General features: G+C 41.3%; 1 protein-coding gene across 6 annotated transcripts in view; it reads right to left on the bottom strand.

The window, feature by feature from the left end:
• The window catches only part of PATJ (PATJ crumbs cell polarity complex component), a 153,613-nt gene that overhangs the window by 46,748 nt on the left and 81,629 nt on the right, over positions 1-25,236 (bottom strand). For all 6 annotated transcript variants that reach the window (XM_081193631.1, XM_081193630.1, XM_081193629.1 and 3 more), the window contains exons 28-29: positions 13,432-13,628; positions 6,302-6,393 (exon numbers count right to left, since the gene is read on the bottom strand). In XM_081193631.1, the coding sequence (XP_081049757.1) occupies positions 6,302-6,393; positions 13,432-13,628 (289 nt within the window). The remainder of the gene's footprint in view (positions 1-6,301; positions 6,394-13,431; positions 13,629-25,236) is intronic.

Raw genomic sequence — 25,236 nt, 5'->3', positions numbered from 1 at the left:
ATTCCAGCCCTACCTGAAGATGCCAGTGATAGGACCTGGAAATATTCTGCAAACAAAGCAGGTGGCCTGCCACAGAGCAGAAAATAGGAGGAACTAAAATTCGAACTGGATCCAGTGGAGATCCTCCACAAATAGAAGGAATCCTTCAGTTAATGGCAATGTCCCTTCTGTTTGCAGAAGCGACTAGGATTTTTCTGGTAGAGGCTTCTGCCGACAGAAGGGATGGTGGAGGCACTTTTTACTAATTCCTCTTCCTCCTCTCAGTCCCCAGGCCACATCCTGCACCGTTGCAGATGGTATGTCAATTCTCCAGAGCAGATTTTTCAAGGCCACAGCAGACTGCAGGGAAAAGGGACATCTTGCGAAAATCACTTCTCCCCTAACCCCTTCCCTCTATTGCTGGAGCTCTGCTTTACAGATCTCTGCATCCAAGTGCCTATATTCTCAAATTTAACTGTATCTCATTTGCCTATTTTATCATCACAAGTGCCAGCTATTATTATACCCTGTGGTTCAGTATTTTAGACCATACGTATCTGTATAATGAATACATTGTTAATTATCTACAATAGTTGGTTTGTTATTATTTAAATCCTAAGATTTCCACATATTGTCTTGGAATTTATCAATTCATGTCACATTTTTCAAAGTTACATTTTAACAGCTGTTAAAATAGATAGATGCTTCATCTATCTAAACAAGCAAAACAAGGAAGAGTGGCAATCCCATGCTTTAATAAGCTTAAGGTACCGAAGACATTAGGAAAAGAGTTTCTTTTAAGATCAGAGTTTTGTGGTTTACAAAAAACAAAACAAAACAAAACCTTGGGGCTAACCAAGTACACACCATTTTAATACACACAAGTATACAAAATGGAACAAATAACCACACACAATGGTCCTTAGGCCTCCTTCAGACCTGTCATTCACAAAAAGTACTTTTTGTACCTGAAATTTGTAATGGTAGAGGCAACCTGAACTCAAGTGACTATTATCAATTTTTATAGTGCTGATTTAATCAAGCTGAGAATACATGTGGCTCCAACGTGGAGATTCACACTCTCTTTCCAGAGCAGCTAAAACCCCCAAACTGCTGAAATGCCCTTCCTGAGTCAGGGAGAAAACTGAAATCCCCCTGCCACGACCCTAGCCACTGCAGATGCCTCCTTCCTTTCCTAAAACTTCCTGAGTTATACCATCAGTAGCGAGAGGGGGTTCTTAAGAGATCTAATTCATCACAATTTATGAACTGCTTTACTTTTAAGGCAAGTAGGACAAAACTCCCCCCCCCCACACCTTTTGATATATAAAGGTTTGATTCCACTCCTCCTGGTTTTAAGATGTTTTATGTTCTGTTCTTAACCCAGTTTATTTTTAAATTTAAAGTTTATGTTTATGTTGAGGGCCCTCATTAGGGCTAAAAGGCTATTTATATATGTGTGTGTATAATATATAATATTATATGGTGCTTTTTTCTGGGGGTACGCATACCCCTAAACATTTTGTGAATCTTTGTACTTTTGTCCATTTAGTGTATTTATTTTCCCCCAATTTGAACTATAAAATGGTGATTTTACTGAGTCAAAATGAGAGTAAACATTTTTTAAAGAAAAAAAAGCACTGATATTATATATATGTAAAATTCAAGTATCTGTTAGACTCTTGTCTAAATAATTGAAAGGGAGGAAAAGAGAACCGCAATTCCTATGCAAGACTAGCCATTCTTTATCATTGGCCCCATTTTATATTTATTTAAATAAACCAATCCAATCTTTTGAAGAGCAGGGCAATCGCCAACCCCACTTGGATCCAGTTTCATATATGATTTTTCTACCGTCTGAGCAGCTTTTCCCAGACACATTTTCAAATGCAATTAAGTAATGGAGAGTGAGCTGCTGTACACAACATTTAATTTCAGTAACTGAGAAAAGTAAGAGGCTGAAAGCAAGATCATTAATCTCCTCTGGTTGCCTTGCACTGCCAAGGATAACAACTAATTTTTCATTTTACTGGGTCTGCTCTTCAACCATAGTCACATATGGTCAAACTTATCGAGACATTAAGATCCAGTCACAGTGACTCTAAGGTTGATTTTCACTTATAATGTATATGGAGCATAGATTTAGTCACTGCTTATATTTCTTAGAAAGGAGGGTCAGTAACAAATAGTGGGTACCAGAATCAAACTTCAGTATTCATAGGGTTGCCATATTTCAAAAAGTAAAAACCAGGAAACCCCAAAGGTTGTTGCGTTTTTTAGGAAACCTCCAAAATTGTTCAGCTTTTTTTTTTTTTAACAAAAATGCCAAAAAGAAAAGAAATCCTCCTCCCCCGGATGTCAATTTCCCCCTGACCTATAGTACACAAGAAACCAAGGATGGAGGTGGTTTCATTTTCACTCTTGATCACCAGTATAGATGAACCCAATTCTGAGATGGGGATGAGGCTATCACTCTGGCTACAAACCAGCGTGAAACGTATAAAATACGCATTAAAAATTGACAAGCATCTACAGAAATAGCTGGTCCATGATGGTTTTCAGAATACTGTACTGCAAAATCTGATAAATGGCTGAACATGTAATAGAAAATCATAATGTTAACTGCATAGGCAACAGATTTTAACAGTCATTGGCACATGCCACAGCCAAACTAAATCTGTTTGCCTTGAGGGGGAAACCATTCCATAATATCCAACTAAGAAGAGAGAATCTGAACAAGTGATAGTTTCAAATCCTAAAACTGGGAAACACATTTCCATGTTAATTCTGTAGTTGGTTGCCACAGGACATCAAGCTTGCTTTTAAAAAGGTGTTGTTTTTTTACATACAGCAATAGCCTCCTCACAAAATTGTCCCAATGGTGTTTACATCAACACTGTAAGCTAAGCCAGTATTAATATCCCTGCCTTACAGATGTGATAAGGGCAGAGTAAAGTGAAGCCTTTTAGTAAGTTCATGCCTGCGGTGATATAGATCAGCCAAAAGTAAGGTCTGGGAGAGATTAAAGGACATGCTTAATTGTTTGGCTGGCTGGTGTTCCTAGCGAACTTAAGTCCTCTATACATCCTACAATATTTCACCTCTCAGTTTCTTCTCCATACACCATACTCCCATGCCTCTCATGTATAGTCTAATTTCTTTCCCCAGTCTCTTTCAAAATGTCATACCAGATCATATACAAAACTATGCTTCAAAAAATGCTTTCCACATCTATCAGGTAATAGCATCATGCTTGTCCGCTGCCTACCTTTACCCCGTGGCAGCCGACCTATTTGCATTCCACTGATGAGGCATCCCGTCTGCAATGTGAGCTGTTTAGCTACCAGCCAAAGTGATGACAAAAGTCCTCAAGTGGTCTTCCTTGCAGTAAATCAACCAACTAGTTTGCCATTTGTTCCCCAGTCACACTATCAGCAAAGGCCAAATAATAATAACATGGATCCTAAGAATTGCTAGTGGTGTTCTCACATAGCAGAACGGACTTTCCTGTCTAATTGCATTCCCTCATCTTCCTGGAACACCTCTCCTGAGGGTCAGTGAGACCCTTCAGAATGGTGTTTGATTCAACACAGGGTTTGTCACTTTCAAAAACTGGTAGAAAATGGGAGACCCCCTGCTCTTCTCTCTCCTTCTCCATTTCCACACAAACACAAGCATCTTTCACTTGCACCAGGGCATCATTACATCCAAACCAACATGTCACAAATACTTTTTTCTTCACCTAAAAATCTGCTGGGCACTCTACCTTCTTAAAAGATCAAATAAAACAATAGCCCCAGCCATAGGTCTAAAATCTAATTAGGCAGTATGTGAAAAGCTGAACTGAACACACAGTCAGCAAAGCTTATTGTAGCAGTAAAAGCAAAACATGGCTTTAGTAACGAAGCCGGATTCCAATCCTGTAGAGCAGGGATGGGGAAATCATTTTCAGCCAAAAAGCCACATCCCCTTGGGGGAAACTTTCTGAGGGCCACATGCTATTGATGGGTGACAAAAAAGCAGACAGGGTAAGCGATTATACAGCCACTGAAAAGTCAGAGGTTTATAAATATGCGCCTCTCCATCCAGACAAGCAAGGACACATTCCTTGCGTGGCTTGGGGAGGAGGCCTGTGTGGAGGAGAGGGCCAGATAGAAGCCTAGAGAGCCACATTTGGCTACCAGGCCTCAGATTCCCCACTCCTAGAACCCATGGCGTGGGGTGAAGAACCTGCCTCAAGCGGTAGAAGTTCAAGAGAACTTCTGGCATGCAGCGTTGCTGCTCATCTTCCCCACCCCTGGGTGGAGAAGCTGAGTGAGTGGCAACACTATGAGGAGCACCCTGGCTCCCACCGAATACAGTGAGAGCTGGGACACAGTAGCAGCGGAAGTGGGGCATGGCAGAGGGGCAGGAGGGGCAACTCCCATTTTGCCTCAGGTGAGGAAATGGGACAGGCCGCCCATGAGGAAATGCTGGCTTTCCTGTTTGTTGCCAGCTTGAATTATTTTCCTTGTTTTAAAGAGCTGCCCAGGGACTGGAATGGCAAAGGCAAGAGCTAAAGAGAGATGTACTCCTAAGGTCAGCAGGCCTTTCTCTTCTCGCACCTGCTTTCTCTCGTATCATGCCAATGCTACCTTGTCTTTCCTCCTTTCTGCTTGTGTAATATACACAAATTAAAAAACCAAACCTGGTCATTCAGTTGCTAGGCAATGGCCTCCTGTGCTCTCTTATCACTTCTGGGACCACCCAGCAGCATAGACATTAATGCACCAACCCAACTGAGCTTGCATAAATGAGAGTAGCAGATCCACCTGTAAGGAGCTCTTTCAAAAGGTTAAAATACCACCAGCCGGATTCTTGGCAAGGAAGGAGAAGCAGGAGGGAACCATTAAAAAAACGAGCCCCCTGTGCCTCTCCTTGAACAGCTGATTGGCGGTGTCTTTCTGAAAGGTCTCCATGTGTACATCCCCAACTACCTGATTTGAAAGGTTAGCCGCCTGCACAGGACCTGTTTATGCACACAATTCCCCATCCAGCTGAGGCCATGGAAATGGAAACCTTCTTTTGAACACACTATACCTGCTGGCTAGAGTACATTGATTGCCTTGCTTTTAACTGAATGGATATATGGCAACAAAGGCAAATAAATGGCATGCACACAAATTGTCCTTGTGGATTTCATCCAAGGAGTCTCCAGACTGGGGGTGAGGAGCCTTTTTTCTCTTGAATGCTACATTCCCTTTAGGGCTAAAGTCAGGGGCCACATGGCTGCAGTAGGCAGAGCCCCCCCCCCTTTTCCTCTCTCCATCTGACTTCTCTCTCCCCCTTCTTTCAAGTCCAATGGGCTGATGAGGGAGGGACTTTGGTTACTGCCAGAGGCCTGAACTAACCACAGAGGGCTTTACCATTCTCCTTCTACCTTCTTCATTTCCCCAACCTCATTTCTCCTCTCCCTCCCACTTTCTGTCCCCTGGGCTCCCCCCAATCACATGAAATTAGGCAAAAGGCTGCAGGTTCCCCATTTCTGTTCCAAACTGGAGCAACTGTGTACTGAATTAGGTTTAGATAATTCCACCTCCCTCATGGTGTCAGGCTATTTTCATGTCGTTTCCAGTTCCAGGATCTCTCTATTTCCGCACAGCAAGCCAGACATATGGCCTAGACCAGTGGATTAAGGAGTTGTAGCTGTCCAGATATAGCCATGCTCCTACTCCCATTAACCCAAGCCAGTGTGGTCAAAGGTGAGGAACGATTCAAGTTGGAGTCCAGTGATATATGGAGAGCCACAGCTTCACCACCTCTGAATCAGGCTTGGCTTATATGAGAAGAATTTCCTGCTTTTGCAGTCATGAAATACATATGAAAAAGGCGAGAGTCTGCTTTCATTTAGTTGTTTTCCCTTCCTACTTGGATCCTGAATTGGTCAAGGAAGTTACACAATATCCAGTTAATTTAATATTGTCTGATCTTCCGTTAAACTGAAGAAGAGCTTGCTCTGTTTTACTTGGATTGCCTTCTACCAAACCACCTTATGCTCTGTTCTAATCTATCACACTGGTCTTCCATGACTTGCTAAAATGTGAAAGTAATTTAATTTCGAGGCACTGACATATCAGTTTTCAGTAGACTCAGATGAGGGCACCACCAGAATGAGAGGTTACATCATGGGAAAAAAATGAAAGAAAGGGAACTGTGTGACAAATGGAGCACACTTCAGCAGCCCTCAATTTCATTTGAATACTGAATCTTTCTCATTTTGCAGCTCCCCCAAGTTCAGGCCACTAATGATGAGCACAAGAGTTAATGACTATGCCATTCTTACCGTATAAATACCAGCTTGACCTTTGATGGTGCCGTCTTAATGATTGCAGAAGCATTCTGGTGACTTCTTCCATACAAGATCTGGTTATTTATCTGTTTTATGAAGAATATTTGAGACAGTTACAAATTAAACAGTAACAAAAGGTTAAGTATTGTTTTCTAATTTTATTACACCATCAATAACTCTGAAGGAAATATCCTAACCTTCTTTTATGAAGCTTATCTTCAATAGCAAGAAAGGAGAAAGTGAAAGAAATAGGCAAGGAGGGATTGTTTGTGTTGCTTGATTTTCCTTGATTGCTCTTAGAGGAAGCTAATTTTCTAGGTCCATTTCCAACAGGGTTTAGGCCCAGTTTTGGCACAGAAATTGCTTTGACCTCTGTTGGGAGATGGCCAGGAGAAATGTGTCTCTTACTCTCCTCAATCTCTCAGCGGCTTTTGATACCATTGACCATGAAATCCTTCTGGAGCAGCTGTCTGAGTTATGGCTGGGTGGCATCATTTTGCAATGGTTCTGGTCCTACTGAAGCTCAATCCAGAGACTGAGACACTGTTAGTGGACAGTTCCCTAGACCAGATGGATGGGAGGTTGCCTGCTCTTAGTGGGGTTACACTCCCTCTGAAGGAGTGGGTATGTGGCTTGGGGGTACTTCTGTATCCTTTGCTGTCAGCTTGAGGCTCAGGTGGCCCAGCTGTGCCCCTATCTGGGCAAGAATAGCCTAACTACTGTTGTCTATGCTCTAGTAACCTCTAGGTTAGATTACTGCAATTTGTTATATGTGGGGCTGGCTCTGAAGATGGTTCAGAAACTTCAGCTGATGCAGAATTTGGTGGCCAGGCTGCACACTGGGGCAAGACGGTTTGAGCATATTATACTGCTCCTAGCCTAACTGCACTGGCACTACCAACCTTACTGTTCACTTTTGAAACATGGATCGCTTATAAACATCCTCTCCAACTCCTCAAAAGATTCCATCAATGGTGTTTCTGAAAATTTTAACACATCACTTGGGAAGACAGGCGAACTAATACCAGTGTACTGGAAGAAGCAAAGATCACTAGTGTCGAAGCAATGATTCTTCAACATTAACTACGTTGGACTGGTCATGTTGTTCGGATGTCTGATTATTGTCTTCCAAAGCAACTACTCTATTCTGAGCTTAAAAATGGAAAGCGTAATGCTGGTGGTCACAAAAGAGGTTTAAAGACTCTCTCAAGGCAAACCATAAAAAATGTAGTATAAACACCAACAATTAGGAAACACTGGCCTGTGAGCGCTCCAATTGGAGAACAGCCTATACCAAAGGTGTCATGGACATTGAAGATCCTCGAACTCAGGACAAAAGGGAGAAATGATCTAAGAGGAAGGCATGTTTGGCAAACCCTCACCGTGATCAACTCCCACCCAGAAACCTATGTCCCCACTGTGGAAGGACATGTGGATCCAGAATTGGCCTCCACAATCACCTATGGACACACTTTTAAGACCGTATTCATGGAAGACAATCTTACTCCGCTACGAGTGAACACCAAAGAAGAAGAAAGAAGCACTGGCTGACAATTAGTTTCTGAACCCAACGAAGTGCTTGTTTTGACCTATAAAGCCTTAAACGGTTCAGAACCAAAATACCTCAAGGACCAGCCCTACCCATATGAACTGACCTGGATCCTACAATCATGCCTCTCCCATGAGAGGTCCAAGGGTAGCAAAATGGGCCTTTTCTGCCGTAGCTCCTCATCTGTGGAATGCTCTCCCCAGGGAGACTCACCTGGTGCCTTAATTATATATCTTTAGGTGCCAGGCGAAAAAAATTCTCTTCAACCAGAGAAAACATTCTAAATGTTAAACGTGTTTATGGGAGGAGACGTATTCGTTTCTTTTCATTTTATTATGTATTTTATATTCGCATTCTGCATTTTTAGTCTGGCATTAGCTATCCATGTGGGCAAGGCTGGTTATCAATTGGAACAATTATGCCACAACAACCTTGGGAGTTAAGTTTAGTGGCATTAACATAGTTTGCATTGTCTACCACTTCAAACAAAGCTACAGAATGAAAGAGAGATAGAAACTGCACACACTGTAGAATTGAGGCAGTAGAAATCACATTTCCCGTGAACCTATTACAGTGTCAAACCATATCAGACTTTTACTTTACATTGCTCTTTTTCCCTTTCAGAAGCTCAGATCAGTATTCTACAGGAGTCTTTTTAAAGCACAACTGCATTTTAGGAAGATATTGTGCAAAAACGCATGAAGGGCGAAAACAGGCAGTGCTAACCTCCATCTGCCTACTGTCACAGAAGTCTGTCTCCATGTGAAGAAGGCAGCCCTCCGCAAGAAGCAAGATTGAGCTTTCCCTTACAAAACTTGTGCATTTAGGCAACTTAACTGTTTTTCTCCAATTGTTATCAGCTGGAATGCGTGGCCACAAATTGCTAAGCTGTGTACTACAGTCCATTTTCCAAATTAAGTTAGAAACCCTCTACCATCTACCCATGCCATGAATATCCCATGAACAGCAAGGTAACACCTACCTGCTAGATCATACCAGTGCTCAGTCTATTCAAGCTCTAACAGTTGCTCTGAGCTGGCACTACTGGACAGTCATAAGTTGGCAACTCAACACAGCTGTTGAGTGCCTCAGTGTTGGATTTTGGGGTGCAGACATTTCCAGTAACAACCATAAGTATAGATCTATGCTTGTAGAATGCAACCAGTGCGGGTTATTGGTTAGACTGCTGGGCTGGGACCTGAAAGACCTCGGTTCAAATCTCCACTCAGCCATGAAGTTTACTGAGTTATTCTTGGGCCAGTCACCGTCTCTCAGCCTTTCCTACCTCACTGGGCTTTTGTGAGGATAACACAGAAGAAAACTGTATATTACTAAAGCTCCTTGGAGGATATATGGGATATAAGCATAGTAATAATAAGCAAATCTACTGATTTTTAACAGTAACTTTATAAATCATAAACACAAACCCAACCTGTGGCTTCTCTCCCCTTCCCACAAACTAATAAAAACCTCCAATTGCATAGCTTTTGTTACAGGCTTCAGTGTAGGGATAGGAAAGAACCATGACTTACTGTAATGACAAAATCTGCTGCTCTAGGCTCATTACGAGAAACACAGATAAACGGGAGGGAGGTCATGGAGGAAGAGCAAAGCTCATGGGAGAGTAAGATAAATAAATGGAACTACCAACTAGGGAACTAGAGTGGCTAAATTATTAACAAAGCCTAAAATAACATTCATCACAAGGAAAGCCTTAACAGGCAGCAATTTCTTAGTGGTGGGAGGGTGACATCATAAATATTTCGCAGAAGGTGGACGAGGTACAGAAGGTAATGAAAACTAACGAGTGAAATTTAAGGGAGAGGAAATTACAGCTACGTGTCAGGATGTGGAAGGGGATTGGGCTGGAGAATTGTCTCCAGAGGAAAATGATATTTTTCTTCTTCTTCCTTTTTTAAAAAGCCCCCACTCCATTTAGGCTGAGAACTCAAGAAAACTTATTGACTTCTGAGAGGAACATAGGAAGCTGCCTTAAGCTGAACTGGATCATTGGTCCATCCTGTCTCAATATTGCGTACCTGCTAGTGGCTCTGCAGTGTATCAGGTGGGATACCAGATACCTTACCTGATTACACCATGAATTAAACCTGAGGCCTTCTGAATGCAAAGGAGATGCTCTACCACTGAGTTATGGTCCCTTCCCTTCCCTGATAATTGGCTGTGCTGGCTGTGGCTCATGGGAATTGGGGGTCCGGACAACATCTATAGGGCCACAGATTCCCCTTCCCCCCATGATTGTTTTCTTTGTCTTTATTTTCCAAGAGTATGCAGCACACCTATGTTTTAAGTTGATCACATTTCATCAGTGTGACCATTCCAGCTGAAAGACAACAAGCAGTTCTGCCAGCAAAAAAATAATATTATACAAGCTCAACAGATAAGCCAAATATAATTAACTGGATTTAAAAGCAGTATGCTTTGTTTTTTAAAAAATGGAAGGCTGGTCAAAATAATTTCTACATTTTTTTTATTACCCTGTCTAGTTACTTCCTTACAAACAGAACATATTCATCCTCTTTGTCAAAAGAAGTCCTTCTCAAAATGATTTGTATTCAGCATGTTCCTATACCATGGTGATAACTTATCTATTAAAATCCAGCTGATACAGAAATGCACAACAGCAGCTGAAATGTCAGGAAGTTTGGTGTTGAAAGTGGATTACAAATGCTGGATTTCCAAGAATGTAGGGCCTCAGCACCCCAAGTTCAGCAATCAATCTGAATGAGGTGTTTGGTCAATATGATAGATCTTTCTGTTATTACTTACTTTCAGCAGAGGAACTAAAATAGTTCAGGTTCTAAAAACTGAACAAACAACTAGGTTTCCCTCTGCATTGCAGGGCAAAGCTCCCGAATTGTTCAGATGGAATTCAAAACTATACAATCTCCTGCTGATGAGCATCCTGATGAGTATCTGAATAGATGCACCTTTGGGTTCATCAATCAGAATTCCTATTCTCTTATGACTGATTGGTTTGAAAAGCCTAAGGTAGTGTGAGATAATTGATGCCAGTGTAAATTCTTATTCTTGTCTAGTAGGCTTCATTCAGTGCTGCCACCAGTTTCTGGTTCATTGTGTGAAAACAGATCTAAGCAACATGGACCTGGGCGTTTGGGTTCCTCAATTAAGCCAAGAATACTAATTAATAATAATAAATGAATCTTCTTTACAGTATGCAACCTTTGACTAGATCAGGGACAGAGAACCTGCAACTCCCATCATCCCTAACAATTAACCATGCTGCCTGGGGCAGATGGAGTCCAACAATCTCTAGAGGACCACAGGTTGCTCACTGCTGATCTAGATGAAACACTTATTCATTTATAAGCTGAGAGGAATTTGTACCTACCACAGACAATGATTCTCACATGGAAACTCTTCACCCTCAGTTTCAGGGGAACATGGTCAGGAGAAGACATTTAAGCCTCCACTTCTCTATTATTATCATTTTGTATGCCTCAGCTTTAACTGCACAGTAAAATAGGTCTCGAACTGAGCCTCATATTAATCCCTGCTACAAACTGTCTTCTCCTTACCTAACTGATCACTTTTTTTGCCCCCACTAACAAAAAAATAGTATTCGGGGATAAGCAATTTTAAGATTTGACTCTATTTAGTTAATTTTAAAAGTACATGTGAGTAATGGTCAGTCATCTCCTCTGCTCTGGCTATGAAGACAATGTTATATCTGTCCAGAGTTTAAACCTTATAGTGAGAGAATCTCATCCTGTTGAAATATGAAACATCACAGGAATTGAAGGAGATGCCAAATTTGCCTGTCACATTTTCATGAGTGAAACAGACTTTTAATAGTTTTTCATTCCAGCAGAGAGAAAGGCAACAATATTTTACATCAAAACAAATCTACACATTATGTCAGAAGCATGTAATTAGAGGATCCCTAGGCACTGACAAATGTTTAGATTGTTTTCGCATTTCCTCAGGCATCCTTTTTTATTTTGCCAAAGCTGTGAAGTCACCAAGTAGGGAATACTGCATTAAAAATACAAATTATTACTGTGAGATATAACGTTCTTGTATCATCTTCTTCTTCTTCAACTATAACTACTATTTACTTCCTATTCATGGGGTACATGCAAGTATTCACACTACCTCACATATATTACCCCAGTAATGCTTACAATGGCCCAGTTAGGTAGGTTAGCATTAGGCTTCTGGGCAGATGGGGACTGAAGATGAGAGAAGAATGGTTTGTCTAAGTCCATCTAGTGAGTTTGTGGCTAAGGTGGGAGAAACCTAGCTCAGTGGAAGCAGGCAGGCTTTGTATGCAGAAGGTCCTAAGTGAAATCTCTGGCATTTCCTGTTAAGAGGCTCAAGCAACAAGGTTGGGAAAAACCTGCTGGAGGCCCAGGAGAGCTAGTAAAAGTCAGAGTCAGAAGGTTGGGGAACCTTTATCCAGGGGGTCAAATCCTCTGAGGGCACCTGTCATATGATATTAGATGGATTTAAGCCCACTGGACAAAAACATGCGGACTTGCCTTTAGTGAATTGAAACAGCAGCAAATGCAGGTCCCATCACAAAGGAAGTTGGGACTGCACTTCTGGTCATAAGCTCCTAATTGTTTATTAGCAGTGGGAATTGCATTCAGTGCTGTCTAAATTCTGTGCTGACTGCATGTCCCCACTGCCTTTGGCATGGATTGGCTCCACCCAAAAGCAAGACTTGTATTTGGCCCTGAATTTAAACAGTGTCAAATGCAAGCCCCACTGCCAGCAAACACTTGCACCTTCCCAAATAATAATAATAATAATTTATTTATATCCCACCCATGTGGCTGGGCCACCCTAGCCACTCTGGGTGGCCCCCAACACACATAAAAACACAATAAAACATCAAACAATTCTTCCCTGGTAGCTGTGACCATCCCAAACAGGGCTTACTTGGTGTCATATGATGTCACATGAGTGACAAGTAGGTGTGGCTAGCCAAAAACAGCTATATGAGCCGAATCTAGCCCACAGACTGGAGGCTTACCACCCCTGGGGTCGACAATACAGGTGTAGGTGAACAAATAATCTCACTTGGTATAAGGCACATTCCTATGCTCTTAGCCATGAATTTGTCAGCTCATACTCATAGCCAACAGCTTTTTTAAACTCTTGCAATTAATTTGACTTTTCTTTTGAAATCCTATGTAACTATGGGGCTGCATAGAATGGGCACACCTCTCTCTGGCCACTGGATGTACAATCAATGAAATCTTATGGCATTCCCTTCCTCTTTGACCAACAGTAGCCCCCATCTAAATATACCACACTTTAGCTTGCTTACTAAGCCTTCAAATCACTGGACCAGTTGAAGTCAAGTTGTATGTATAATAGCCGCTCCAAATAAAATATTCTTTTCTGGAAGAATTATTATAAGTGGCTCCACATATGTGAAAATGTTTCATAGGATTCAGTCTCTTGAAAGACCAATCTTTAAAAAACTGGGCTGAGTCATAGGATCTGAATCACTTCTTTGAAGTGGGGATGGCAATTCTGTTGCATTATTAGTTTGAATTCAACAGTGGGTTCCTTTGATTACTCTTACCTCTAAAAGTTCATCTCCAGTGTGTAATCTTCCATCTTTTCCTGCAGGGCCATCTGTACTGATGCCCACGACAAAGATGCTCATGCGAGACCTGTCCTTGTTGCCAGCCAGGCTGAGTCCAAGTCCATTCTTGTCCTTTTCAAGTTCAATAATGTGCAATTCCCCGGGCAGATCTGCATATCTTTGCCTGATTTTTTCTATTAAAGAAGAGAGGCAAACACACAATACTTAGGGAAGTAATTTCAGTGCAACTCATTGGTTTGTTTCATTTGTTTCCTGAGGTTCTAGTTTTGCAATTTAGTCACGCAATACTAAAAAGGTAGCATATTATGGATGAATTCTGCATACTGCCCCTTTATGTAATGCATCAGCCCATGCTGACCCCAATATGCCTTGTATTTTATACCACAGGAGTGCTTTGTTCCACAACATTTTAAGTCCTAGTTTCTTTTTTTAAAAAAGCCCAGTCTGAACTATTGTTTGAAAGTGGCATCCAATAACAGCACAAGGTGAAAGCAATTAATCCATTCTAAGGAAAGAAATGAGATCATAAATATAGAACTGTACATTAAGCCTGCATCGCTGTCAGAGGTACAACTGTTCCACTGGGAGACTAAGTTAGCGGTACTGTACAATGTTAACTGTGAACAGTAAATGTTTCTATAGCAACAGCAGACCAAAGAACAGCTTGACAGAGGAGTAACTATCAAATTAAAGGACGGACATTGCTATCAAACCACAGGACAATGTTTCAATAGTTGAAAACTAATTCTGCATTTACAACCTGAAATTATCACACCACCTATTTTCCATCCATTCGTGCCTAGAGAAAGCAAAATTTGTCCTTAAAAAACAAGAACAACTTGCTTACTATGAAATAACATGGTATGGAGCAGCTAGTATTTCTATTTTCGTGTGTGTGTGTGTGTGTGTGTGTGTGTGTTTACATTGGAAGAAGGTGTGAGGGTGTGCATTTGTGTCAGGATACACTGTGGCTCTTCTGTTTTGGCAGGCCTGCAGCAATTGCAAGCCAACTATGTAAATAAATGCATACATAAATAAATGCTTTTTATGCAATGGTGTAGATATTCTCTCTCACACACACACTGGTTGATTATGTTTTAAGGACTTTTAAGATTATATGTTGTGGTTTGTTTTGTTTGTTTGTTTAATCGGTCCCCTCAAGGCTACTTTTAAGAACCAAAAGTTGGGATAAAGGATTTTATAAGTAAAATTATTGCAATTGCTGTATTCTGTAGGCCATTGCAGTTATCCCGATACTGCTCATAAGTGTGTGTTGGGGGAAGAATAATATTGAACATCTAGTGGCATGCCTAAGATCATCCAGTGACAGTGGCAAGATTTGAAATGGGACTTAGGACTCAGCTATACAGCTGCAAATAAAACGTTTTAAGCGCAATATACAATATGACACTAGATGGTAATGGTGAGCCTTATGGAAAATTCAATGTATTTTTTTTTTAAAAAAATACATTTAAAAAAGCATTTTCAGAACGGTTTTTATATGTGTAGATTCCACCTCTATTTAGGTTTGCAACCTGTACTTAGCTGTATCAGCTCAGAACAGCTACTAAGATGGCTATCAATTTTGAGAGTTTGCTACATTTTTCTTAAATGGATGATTAGGTCAATCATATAGGATATGAAACTTGGAAAGAGTAAGCTTATTTTAATGACCAAATGGACAGATGCAGGCGTGAAACCCCTGGAAGCATGGGACAGCTCACCCCCTAATGAGAAAGGCATTTCTTGCTCCTCACTGTTTAGTCTACTGAATGGAAGGAAATTAAGATAAATAGTACACTGTCACAGTGAACGATACCAGATGATGGGCCCCTGGAAAGAAATGGGAAAGAAGAAACCAAATGTCTGCACTCATCTGTACTACAAAGAGTGTGGAAGATCTCTCAGGCTGAATGTGGACCGAGTTACAAGGATCAGTTGAATGCCTTCCACTTATTTCTTCTTGTCCCCTACCCTTCTATACGTGCAAAAGTGCTCAGGTTGTCAATTGCTTATAAAAGGCCTTGCCATAGGCTGTGCAGTTGTTGCTCGTTTGTTCAGCAGAAACAAGACGTTTCCCTAAAACCCAGTGGCTTTATTGTGCTTGTTCAGAACTCAAATGACATGACTTTGTCATTTGGGGTGGGGGATTCAGGTATTCCTCTACCTAGTATAACTACTGCTCTCATAATCCGTATGTAGAATACAACTGTGCACTAGAGTCTAGTGACTAGACCATGAAAATGCACTGGGGTGAACTTTTCGTATTGCTAGCAATGTCTTACCACTTCCCTACACACCTCTGCGATTTGGCTGTTTGTTTGTTTGTCTGGTGTGTGTGAGCACGTAAATGTCATTGGTGCCCATGTGATTTATTGATGTGCTAACTTAACTCTGAAGCATCATGGCAAACATACCACATCTATCTGTTTGATGCCTCTTGTTTGTTTCCTATTCAACTGCTCATTCTTGCTTTTTTCAACTTCTTCTCCCCAAATCTGTTCTGCTGTTTTGGAAAACTTCGTTTTTGTTTTTGAAATATTTAAAGTTCCTGGCATACAACTTCCATGCAGAAGGATCTATCCAGCCACATCTCCCCAAACAACAAGGCTGAAAACAGCAGCATGGCAAGGCTAGTGACTCTTCCCCTGAAATATTAAGTGCTGATCAGATATTGTTTTATTTAAATAATATCCCACCTTTCAACTTACAAAATGTTGACAAGGCTGCCAACAACACAATAATTAACAGCAGCAGCAATTAAAAATGAAACGAAAAGAAAAGAAGCATAAAAGCAGTAACAATAAACTGTGGGTATAGTAACAGTTGATACAGCAATGGAATTCTCTAATAAAAAGCTTGGGAAACTTAGCAGCATTTTTACACAGCACCTAAAAGTTAAAAAAATCAAATATACCGGCAGCAGCGGCACTGGGTTTTTTTTGGGAGCTTTCCACAACTGAGGTGCCACTATCAAGATACCAGCATCTTTGATCATCATCATCTCTCTTTTGGGAAAGCACTTGGAAATGGTTCTCAAAATAGATCTTAAGGAATTGGAAGATTCATACAGTTAAGAGATAATGGGCTACATTGCTGGATCAGGGCTGCTGTGAACATAGTGCTAAAAATAACATGTATTTTCTCCTGAACTTTGGAAAGACCTCAGCTGCATCTTACCTCAATGGAATTACTGCTTCCATTGAAACATCTTGGAGGGAAAGCCAAGACTGCAGGAGTAGGATTTTTCTTCCTTTTTTAAAAAAAATGTAACTTGAAGATGGATTCAAAATGCATTTATGTGTATCACTTGCTATTTCTCTAGCTAATAACTCACCACACAGCATGACACAATTGATTTAACTGCCTTGATTAAAATGTGTTACATACAAAGTTATATTAGGGGACCTTCTGTGACACTTACTTTAATAAATAATAGTATGTGTTTGGGGGAGGGGGTATTTGGTTGTACGTCAGTGAGCAACGCACATTTAATTCTATGTGCTTGAATTCAACAAACACCACTGAAAGCCTGTATTAAGAGCTCAGCTATGGACTTGTATATAATGATGTTAATAAACTAGTTTGCTTATGAACTCTGGTGTGGAGTCTGAATTCAATACTCTATTGAACAGGCAAAATATGTACAAATGTTTCAACACAAGCCTAATGTTCCATCTAAGATAAGCCTTGGAAAAATTAAAGAAAAAATAGACGGATGCTGCTAATACATTTACACACCTGAAAGAAGCAGGGCACGGCTACGTTAATTTTTCTATTTGCCCAGTATCAGGAAAAAAAAGTTGGGTGGCATAAATAAATGAGAAAAAAGATAGTCCCCTGCCCGCTCCTCCCTGTACTCCCTGCTCCTATCCAATCCTCGAGTTTCTTTTAGCCATCCCGCTCTATTTCATAATCTGAGAGGCAGCAAGCACAGAGGACAGAGCCTGATATTCACACAATGGCATAGGAAAGTAGTGGCGTAGAATGCAGGTACTGGCATTCTAATCTGCAGGGGCAAGAAAGGCAATGCATACGGAATGAGGAAGTGTAAACCAAGGGAAAGCTGCAGGTAGACACTCTGCTCACTGAGAAAGGACTCAAGCAATCAGAAGGAAAACTGAAACCACTTTCTGGCCATTTCCTCACTCACTCAGCCAGCACATATCGAACTTCATATTGCAGTAGTATGCAATGTGTAGAAATCTGCACACAAATAAGATTTCTTTCTCCCCCCCCCCCAAAGAAAAAATTGATTAAGCACTTTTGTGAAGGACTATACTAGTTGCAAAAACAAAGCTACATTGGTCCATAAGGAAAGAACCCTCCAAAACCTGCCCCCTGGACAGTAACTTTAGTAGGACCAACAAAAATGATGCAAAATAGTGAGTGGACTTTTGAGTTGAAAAACTCTTTATCAGGCTAGATGTTACACAGAGCAAGAGTGGATTAGCAGGATGAGGCAGGGAACTATAAACTTAGCATGCTCTTGAAACCTTGATATATGCAGGCCTAGTATGAAGATTGCATTATGCATGCTGACAAGCTGCTTCCCTTTTAAAAGTAATGTTTCTTCCAGCTGGAGCTAAATGCTTCTAATTTAGAGTAATGAACGGTCTGGACTGCAACAAGCTCCTCCTCTTACCAGTGCTTAGTGTTAAGTTGTGGGTGAACATATCAGACAACACAGCGATTCTTCAAACAGCTCTTGTTTATTCACAGGCCAGAACTGAAGTGAACTGAAGGCTTCAGTCAGCCTGCTTATATAGAGCTCCACTACAATGCAACTGTAACTGTTTTCTGTAACTATCCAATCACTGAACGTCACTTTCAATCCCTTATTTGCATATGTGGACCTGAGTGAAAACTATCTACAGTATCCCCCTGCTGGCCCAGGGTGAGAACTTCAGTACATAACACTTAGATACCTCTTGAAGGACAACTCTGTCCTCTAAATTACAGGTCAGAGTGCAAGCAAATCCTGGGGCTGTCATGATGTCATGAGCATAGCCAGGAAGGGGCAGCTGCCCCCCCCCAGTCAATAAAAATACATAGCTAACTGAGGTTCTGCCCCCCCCCCCGCCAATGCATTGTGTTAGTTATGCAATCAACAGACAAAGATCATCTGGATTTTCCTGCGGACTTTGTCTAACCCTAGGGTAGCTTGCTGGTTTTAGATCTTAACATGGATCACATTATCAGGCAATCATTCTGTACAAATATCTACTGCCTAAACAAATGCATTGCAGACAACTTTCAAATCCCATCATTCTCATTTTTGCTTCCTTTTCCTCTTTCGGCAGTATAATTTTTTTTTTTTTAAGAATTCTGCTTAAGCAATGGAAAGCCAATTAGTACCTGTTTTTGCAAAGAATTCCATTATCTGTTTTCATTACCAGATACTTTACACAAGGCAATTGCAATTCTGTTGTTACATTGCAGAAAGGATATTGAGTGATTTGTTTTGTTTTGCTTAGCGCTATTAGAGCCATTTAATATCTAGTCAATGGTATGGCTTACATGAACGTCAACTGACAAATTGTGCAAACGAAGTATTTTGTCAGACACTGAAGCATCACTTTCTAAAGCATCACATTTGGGAATAGCAAACATTCTCAAAAGATAAACACGAGCGAAAGGTGTTCTCCTCTCTTCATGCATTGATTCACAGTTTTATTGACAGGTAATTATGTTTCTGAAGAGCAAACATGGAAGAAAAACAAAAGAGGTTACTGTGCTGCTCTTAACATTTTCTGCATCTATTTGCGGCGTTAATCTACAGTCTGTGCTTCACGTTGCCTTGTTTAACCCTGAAACACGTAATAAAAATATAGATTTCTGAATGTGCCTTAATAGCTCAGAAGCAGAAAACAAGTGAATGCCAAACATAACTTTTAAAGCCTTACAATAGTTAAATAAATCCTGATTCTGACAAAATAACTTAAATGTTAAATGTTTAGCGACAACGGCAGCAAGACTTTTGTAGCCTGATGAAAAGCTTTTGAGTTGACTGGGACTTACTTCCAAAAATACATGTAAAGGATGACTGTGATGTTGACATCCAAGTCACATGATCTCTCAAACAAAAGATAAAGTTAAGTTCTCTGGTATTTGTTGAACTGCTTTCAAGATAAGGCTTTTGGAGCAGTTGGACAAGTGCAGCATTTTTTTAAAAAACAACAACACACCAAACAGTTGTGTTTTATTATGATTAGTTAGAATAGCAAGACATTAGACCAAGGTCACTAACCTTTTTGGACTACTGGTCCCAGTTTGAACTCTGATGCAGATCTGGGGATGCCAGCCACAAAATGGCTGCCATACAGGGGACGTAACACAAAATGGCTACCACAGGGAGTGGGGCATAAGACAACCACCCATGACAAACTAATGCTTACCATGGGAAGTCAGCTATGTCCTGCTAGTCCCAGTTATGGAGATCATACACACAGTGATGCTTTTGCTGCCTAGTAGCAACAGGGAGCATTCTTCAGTACCAGGAATAATATACAAGGCAGCCACATCACTTTTGTTTCACACAATTGCCTAGAAGGTACTTGCACATTTTCCATAGTAACTTTCTATCCAGGAGGGCTAGAGACTTACCTTTTTTATAATAACTAACTAACTAACTAACTAACTAACTAACTAACTAACTAACTAACTAACTTCTTGGGTACCTGCCCACACTGAAAGCCCTCATGGGCTTAAATTCTTTAGACTGTATTATATTCTCTTTTTTACAGTTGTGCTCAGCTGGGATCAGGAATGTGGAAGGCACAATTTTAAATCACGAATACGCCTAAAAGCCAGGCAGCTCCAAGAGTTTCCTACTTTTCCTTACTCTATCCAAGCTCCTGAAAAGGGAACAATCACCAAGAATTGTGCTTTTGGATTACGCTTGTTGTTGTTGTTGTTTAGTCGTTTAGTCGTGTCCGACTCTTCGTGACCCCATGGACCAGAGCACGCCAGGCACTTCTGTCCTCCACTGCCTCCCGCAGTTTGATCAAACTCATTTGCTATGCAAGATGGCATTCTTGACTACTATTAAAGACTGAAAGAAGATAATGGCATAGTAGCTGGAGCTCTAGTTATCTATGTGATACCGCTCTGCCCCTCCCCAAATTTTGTATCATCTCATTAGATCACTCTCATTTGCATTTGAGGGAAATGAATGAATCCTACTTGACCACAATAAAATTCTCTAATATCAGTGGGCTGGAGGTAAGTTAAGGTAAGATGTATTAATTTATGAAATTTTCTGCCCTATGTTAATGAGCATAAGTGGACTGACATGTCTGCCTCAATAACCAGCCCTCCATGCAGAGAGACAAGGGGGCATGGAATCACAGCACTGCTATTTCACGTTCTTCATTCAGTATTTATCCACCTTCAATGTGTGGCTTGCATGCACAATTACAGGACCAATCTTGCGTATCAAATGATTCATACCTTTCTTAGTTTCACTTCTTTGAAATGAGCAGAGGGCTAATCACAGGGCTGTGAAGCTAGTGCATCTAATTCTCTGATTATAGCTTACAAGTCCCTAAATGGAGCATATTAAAAAGATGCAATTTAACAAATTGGGGTTTAGAATTTCCTTAGCACCGAAACAATGAGAAACAGAACTGTTCATCTTTCCTAATATCTCCTAGAACCTTATCTTAGGATAACACAAAATTTGAATTAAAAAATCTTGACAACTATCAAAAGAAGTAACTAACCCAAGAAAAGGCAATTTATGTTGCTCTCCTCCCACTCACTGAATACACACCACGAGATTTCTGCACCTCAATTAAAAAAGGACAGATGGACCCCTGTGACTTGAACATACAAGTAGCATACAAGAATGTAAAACAGAAAATATAATGGAACCACTTGTCCTCCCACAAAGGCTCATGAGTTGTTCCCAAATATAAAATCAGCAAATGCTTGGCAGTTACTAAAAAACAACATATATCCAGGATACTTTTGCCTAGTAGCCAGTGGTGAAGCTGCATGCTCTGGCACCGGGGGTGGAGAGCAGACAGGGGCGTGGCTGGCACGCATCCCCAGGGCGTGGTGTGCGTCCTGGGGGCGTGGCGCCTGCGGGGGCATAGCGCCTGGCATGGTGGGAGGGTGTGCGGCGTATGTCCGGGGCGGCGGCCGTGATGGTACCCCCTTCCCCAATGGTGCCGGGGGCAGTGCACTCCCCCCCCCCGTTCCTCCGCCAGTGCTAGTAGCTTGATGAAACGTTCTTGAGATGGACAAGAAGCTGACAAGAGTTTGATTCTCACTTCTCTGAGCTTTGCAGGATTGCAGTGTAACAGGGCACTGTGACTCAATGTATTTCCCTTAGCATGAAAGCTAGAAGCTGCAGGGCGGGGAGGTGGGAAATGTCACAGAATCATAGAATTGTAGAATTGGAAGGGACCACAAGGATCACAGCTAGTGACCCGGGGTCAGCAAACTTTTTCAGCAGGGAGCCTGGTACACTGTCCCTCAGACCTTGTGGGGGGCCGGATTATATATTTTGGGGGGGGGGGAAATTGAACAAATTCCTATGCCCCACAAATAACCCAGAGATGCATTTTAAATAAAAGGACACATTCTACTCATGTAAAAACAAGCTGATTCCAGGACTGTCCGTGGGCCTGATTCAGAAGACGATTGGGCCAGATGTGGCCCCCGCGCCTTAGTTTGCCTACCCATGATGCTAGTCCAACCCCCTGCAATGCAGGAATCTTTTGCCCAACGTGGACTCAAATCCATGACCCTGAAATTAAGACATTATACTTTCTTCACTGTTCTCATCAGGGACACAAACCAGAGAGTGTTTGGTGGCTCTGTATTTCACGAAAGGCCTGTCTGCTTAATGGGGTTGTGAACACCATCTCGTCTGCTTCCTAACAGTCCTGCCTTTCTTGCCTCTTTGATGCCACCTGGTCAAATGCCAGTGGACCTTTGCTGCTCTTGCAAACAGGTCAGCTGCCTGGCACCAGACTTCTAAGACATCTGAGGACAAAATTCAGAACCAGGAATAATGCATCCTCTGGATGCCATTGCAAGCTTTGAAAGACCTAAGCCAGGCAGGCTTGAAGGCAGTCACCATTTGTGACTTAGAAGGTGACAGAAAATACAAGAAGCAGCATGCTCATCATCACGACTACCCGCTTCCCCTGCATGTTTCCTTTCCTACGGAGGGCTGCTATCTCATACATATTTAGCTGTTCAGCTGGCTGCTTGTGAGCATCAACACAACTACCACAATGCAAGAATGCTCTGGGTGCTGTGTTTTAAGAATGACAAAATGAACTGGTCAATGAAGATGATCAGCAGTATGGAAAGCAAATCCTATGAGGCAGGTTTGAAGGAGCTGTGTATGTTTAGCCTGGAGCAAAGAAGACTGAAGGGTGGGATCACAATCATGACAGCATTCTTCAAATATCCCAGGGAGTGTCACAACAGTTGTAGCCAACTAAGTTCCATTCAAGAGCAGACTCTCTGAAATGCATAGACCTAAGTTAGTCCTGCCTAATAACTTCAATGGTCTAGTCCAAGTAGAAATAACCATGGGTACAACCCACATTCTCTACTGTCCTAGAGGGCAGCAGTAGAGCTAATGAGCTTAAGTTAAGTTATTTAGGCATTAACCCACTCAGTTAACCACAACATCTGGGTGGTACAGACAACCTTCTTGACTATAGGAGCAGTTCAACAATCTAACTATTACCTTTCTGAAGACTAGACAACCAATTCTTGGGGGTGGTCTGTCTAGATTTCCTGCATGAAGAAGGAGTCACACCTACCCTTTGATCCCATCTCCTCTGGGCATTTAGTTATTCATGCAGAGTAACAACTGCTAAGTGTAGAGAGCTTCCACACCATCAAAAAACCCTGCAGTGCTACATACTTAAAAATAAGGGAATTGGGAAGAAGAAGAGTTTGGATTTGATATCCTGCTTTATCACTACCCTAAGGAGTCTCAAAGCAGCTAACAATCTCCTTTCCCTTCTTCCCCCACAACAGACACCCTGTGAGGTGGGTGGGGCTGAGAGACTTCAGAGAAGTATGACTAGCCCAAGGTCACCCAGCAGCTGCATGTGGAGGAGTGGGGAATTGAACCCAGTTCACCAGATTACGAGTCTACCGCTCTTAACCACTACACCATACTGTACACATTGGGAAAAGAGCTGCCTACATGTTTCTTATCCATTTCCTCACTGCTAATAAAGGGACAGATGCTTTAGGTAGATTAGGAAAGAAACAGAGTGGGCTGATTGTTGATCACCATCCTGACAGCACTGATTAAATATGAGAATGATGAAGACATCCCCCTTCCCCCGATAAAATCCTGCATTAATGACATAAGCAGCTGGATAAGCAGTTCCAAGGGCAGAATTGAGCTGAGAGGAGGAGTATTTTGAACAAAAAGACACACATACACGGTTGCCCCAAAAGTTCAAATACATTCTTAAGAGCTAGAAATGCAAAATCCTCCCAAATTAAACAGTGAGAGCCCATATATGATTCCTACAATTCATCATCACTTTGTAGAGACAGCGGTATTAAGCTATTTAATTCACCAATGAGTAGTTTTAAGGAGAAAACGAGATTCTGAATTGCACAGAAATCTTCAACACGTAAGATTACATATTCAGAGCACAAGGACCATCCAAAACAATTGCATACTGAATTAAATTGATGTTGTGAGCTGTCTTGGGGGACTAAGGAGATGCCAAGAAATAGGATGAAAATAAAACGAAGGGTTCTCTGTAAGTCAACAGTTTGTATTATCTTTAAATTACGAATTGACATTACAGACTATTTTATCCTATGCAGTTTAGATTTTTGATCAACCAAAAAGGGCCCAATTTTACCAATGTTATGTCTATATTTCTGTGAAATCAGAAAGGGTTTGGTCATTGCTTTGTGTCATAGCAATTGCCCCTTGGGATAATATCTATGAACACTTCACCAGGAGTAAACATTTCTGACCATGTAAAAAGACAACAATAGGGCAGACATACCCATCTGCCAAGCAGTATAACTTCTAATGACCCATGTCTGTCATCGTTGAGAAATCTCAGTGCGTTCTGGCATAATCACTCAATAAGCCCTATGTAGGTCAAGGTGTCCTCAATGCCAAGGTACCACAATATTATTGTTACCAGAATTACTTTTTAATGAATGAAACTTCATCACAAATAACTAGACACATCCCTTACTATTGCATAGGACTACATGTTCCGCAAAGTCCCATTTGTTGAGAATTGAGAACTTAAGCAAATGAAAACCAGTGCATTACAGTGCTCCTCATGCTGCAGAGCTCTTTGTTTTGCCCAGAGAGCACCAAGCAGTCAGTATCCTCTCTATACAAATAGTCTGAGACGGTCCAAGACAGGATACAAAGCCATGGTCCAAAGCCATGGCAATACTACACAATAGCGGAAAGTATAGATTTTGTCATAATTTTTCTCTTTCTCCACAGAGCATCAGCAAGCGTGTAAGGCAACAATGGCGATGCATTTACAGTGGTACCTTGGTTTACGAACTTAATCCGTTCCGGAAGTCCGTTCTTAAACCAAGGCGTGCTTTCCCATAGCAGCGGGGGGACTCAATTTACAAATGGAACACACTCAACAGGAAGTGAAACATGTTCTGCTTCCAAGGCAAAGTTCACAAACCAAAACACTTGCTTCCAGGTTTGCAGTGTTCTTAATCCAAGTTGTTCATAAACTAAGCTGTTCTTAAACCAAGGTACCACTGTATTAGTATTTTAAACTATTTCAGGCTACCTTT

The sequence above is a fragment of the Podarcis bocagei genome (assembly GCF_964188305.1).
Source record: "Podarcis bocagei genome assembly, chromosome: 5".
Taxonomy (NCBI): Eukaryota; Metazoa; Chordata; class Lepidosauria; order Squamata; family Lacertidae; genus Podarcis; species Podarcis bocagei.
Note: the sequence above shows the minus strand (reverse complement) of the source record. Positions and strands in the feature narration are given on the sequence as shown.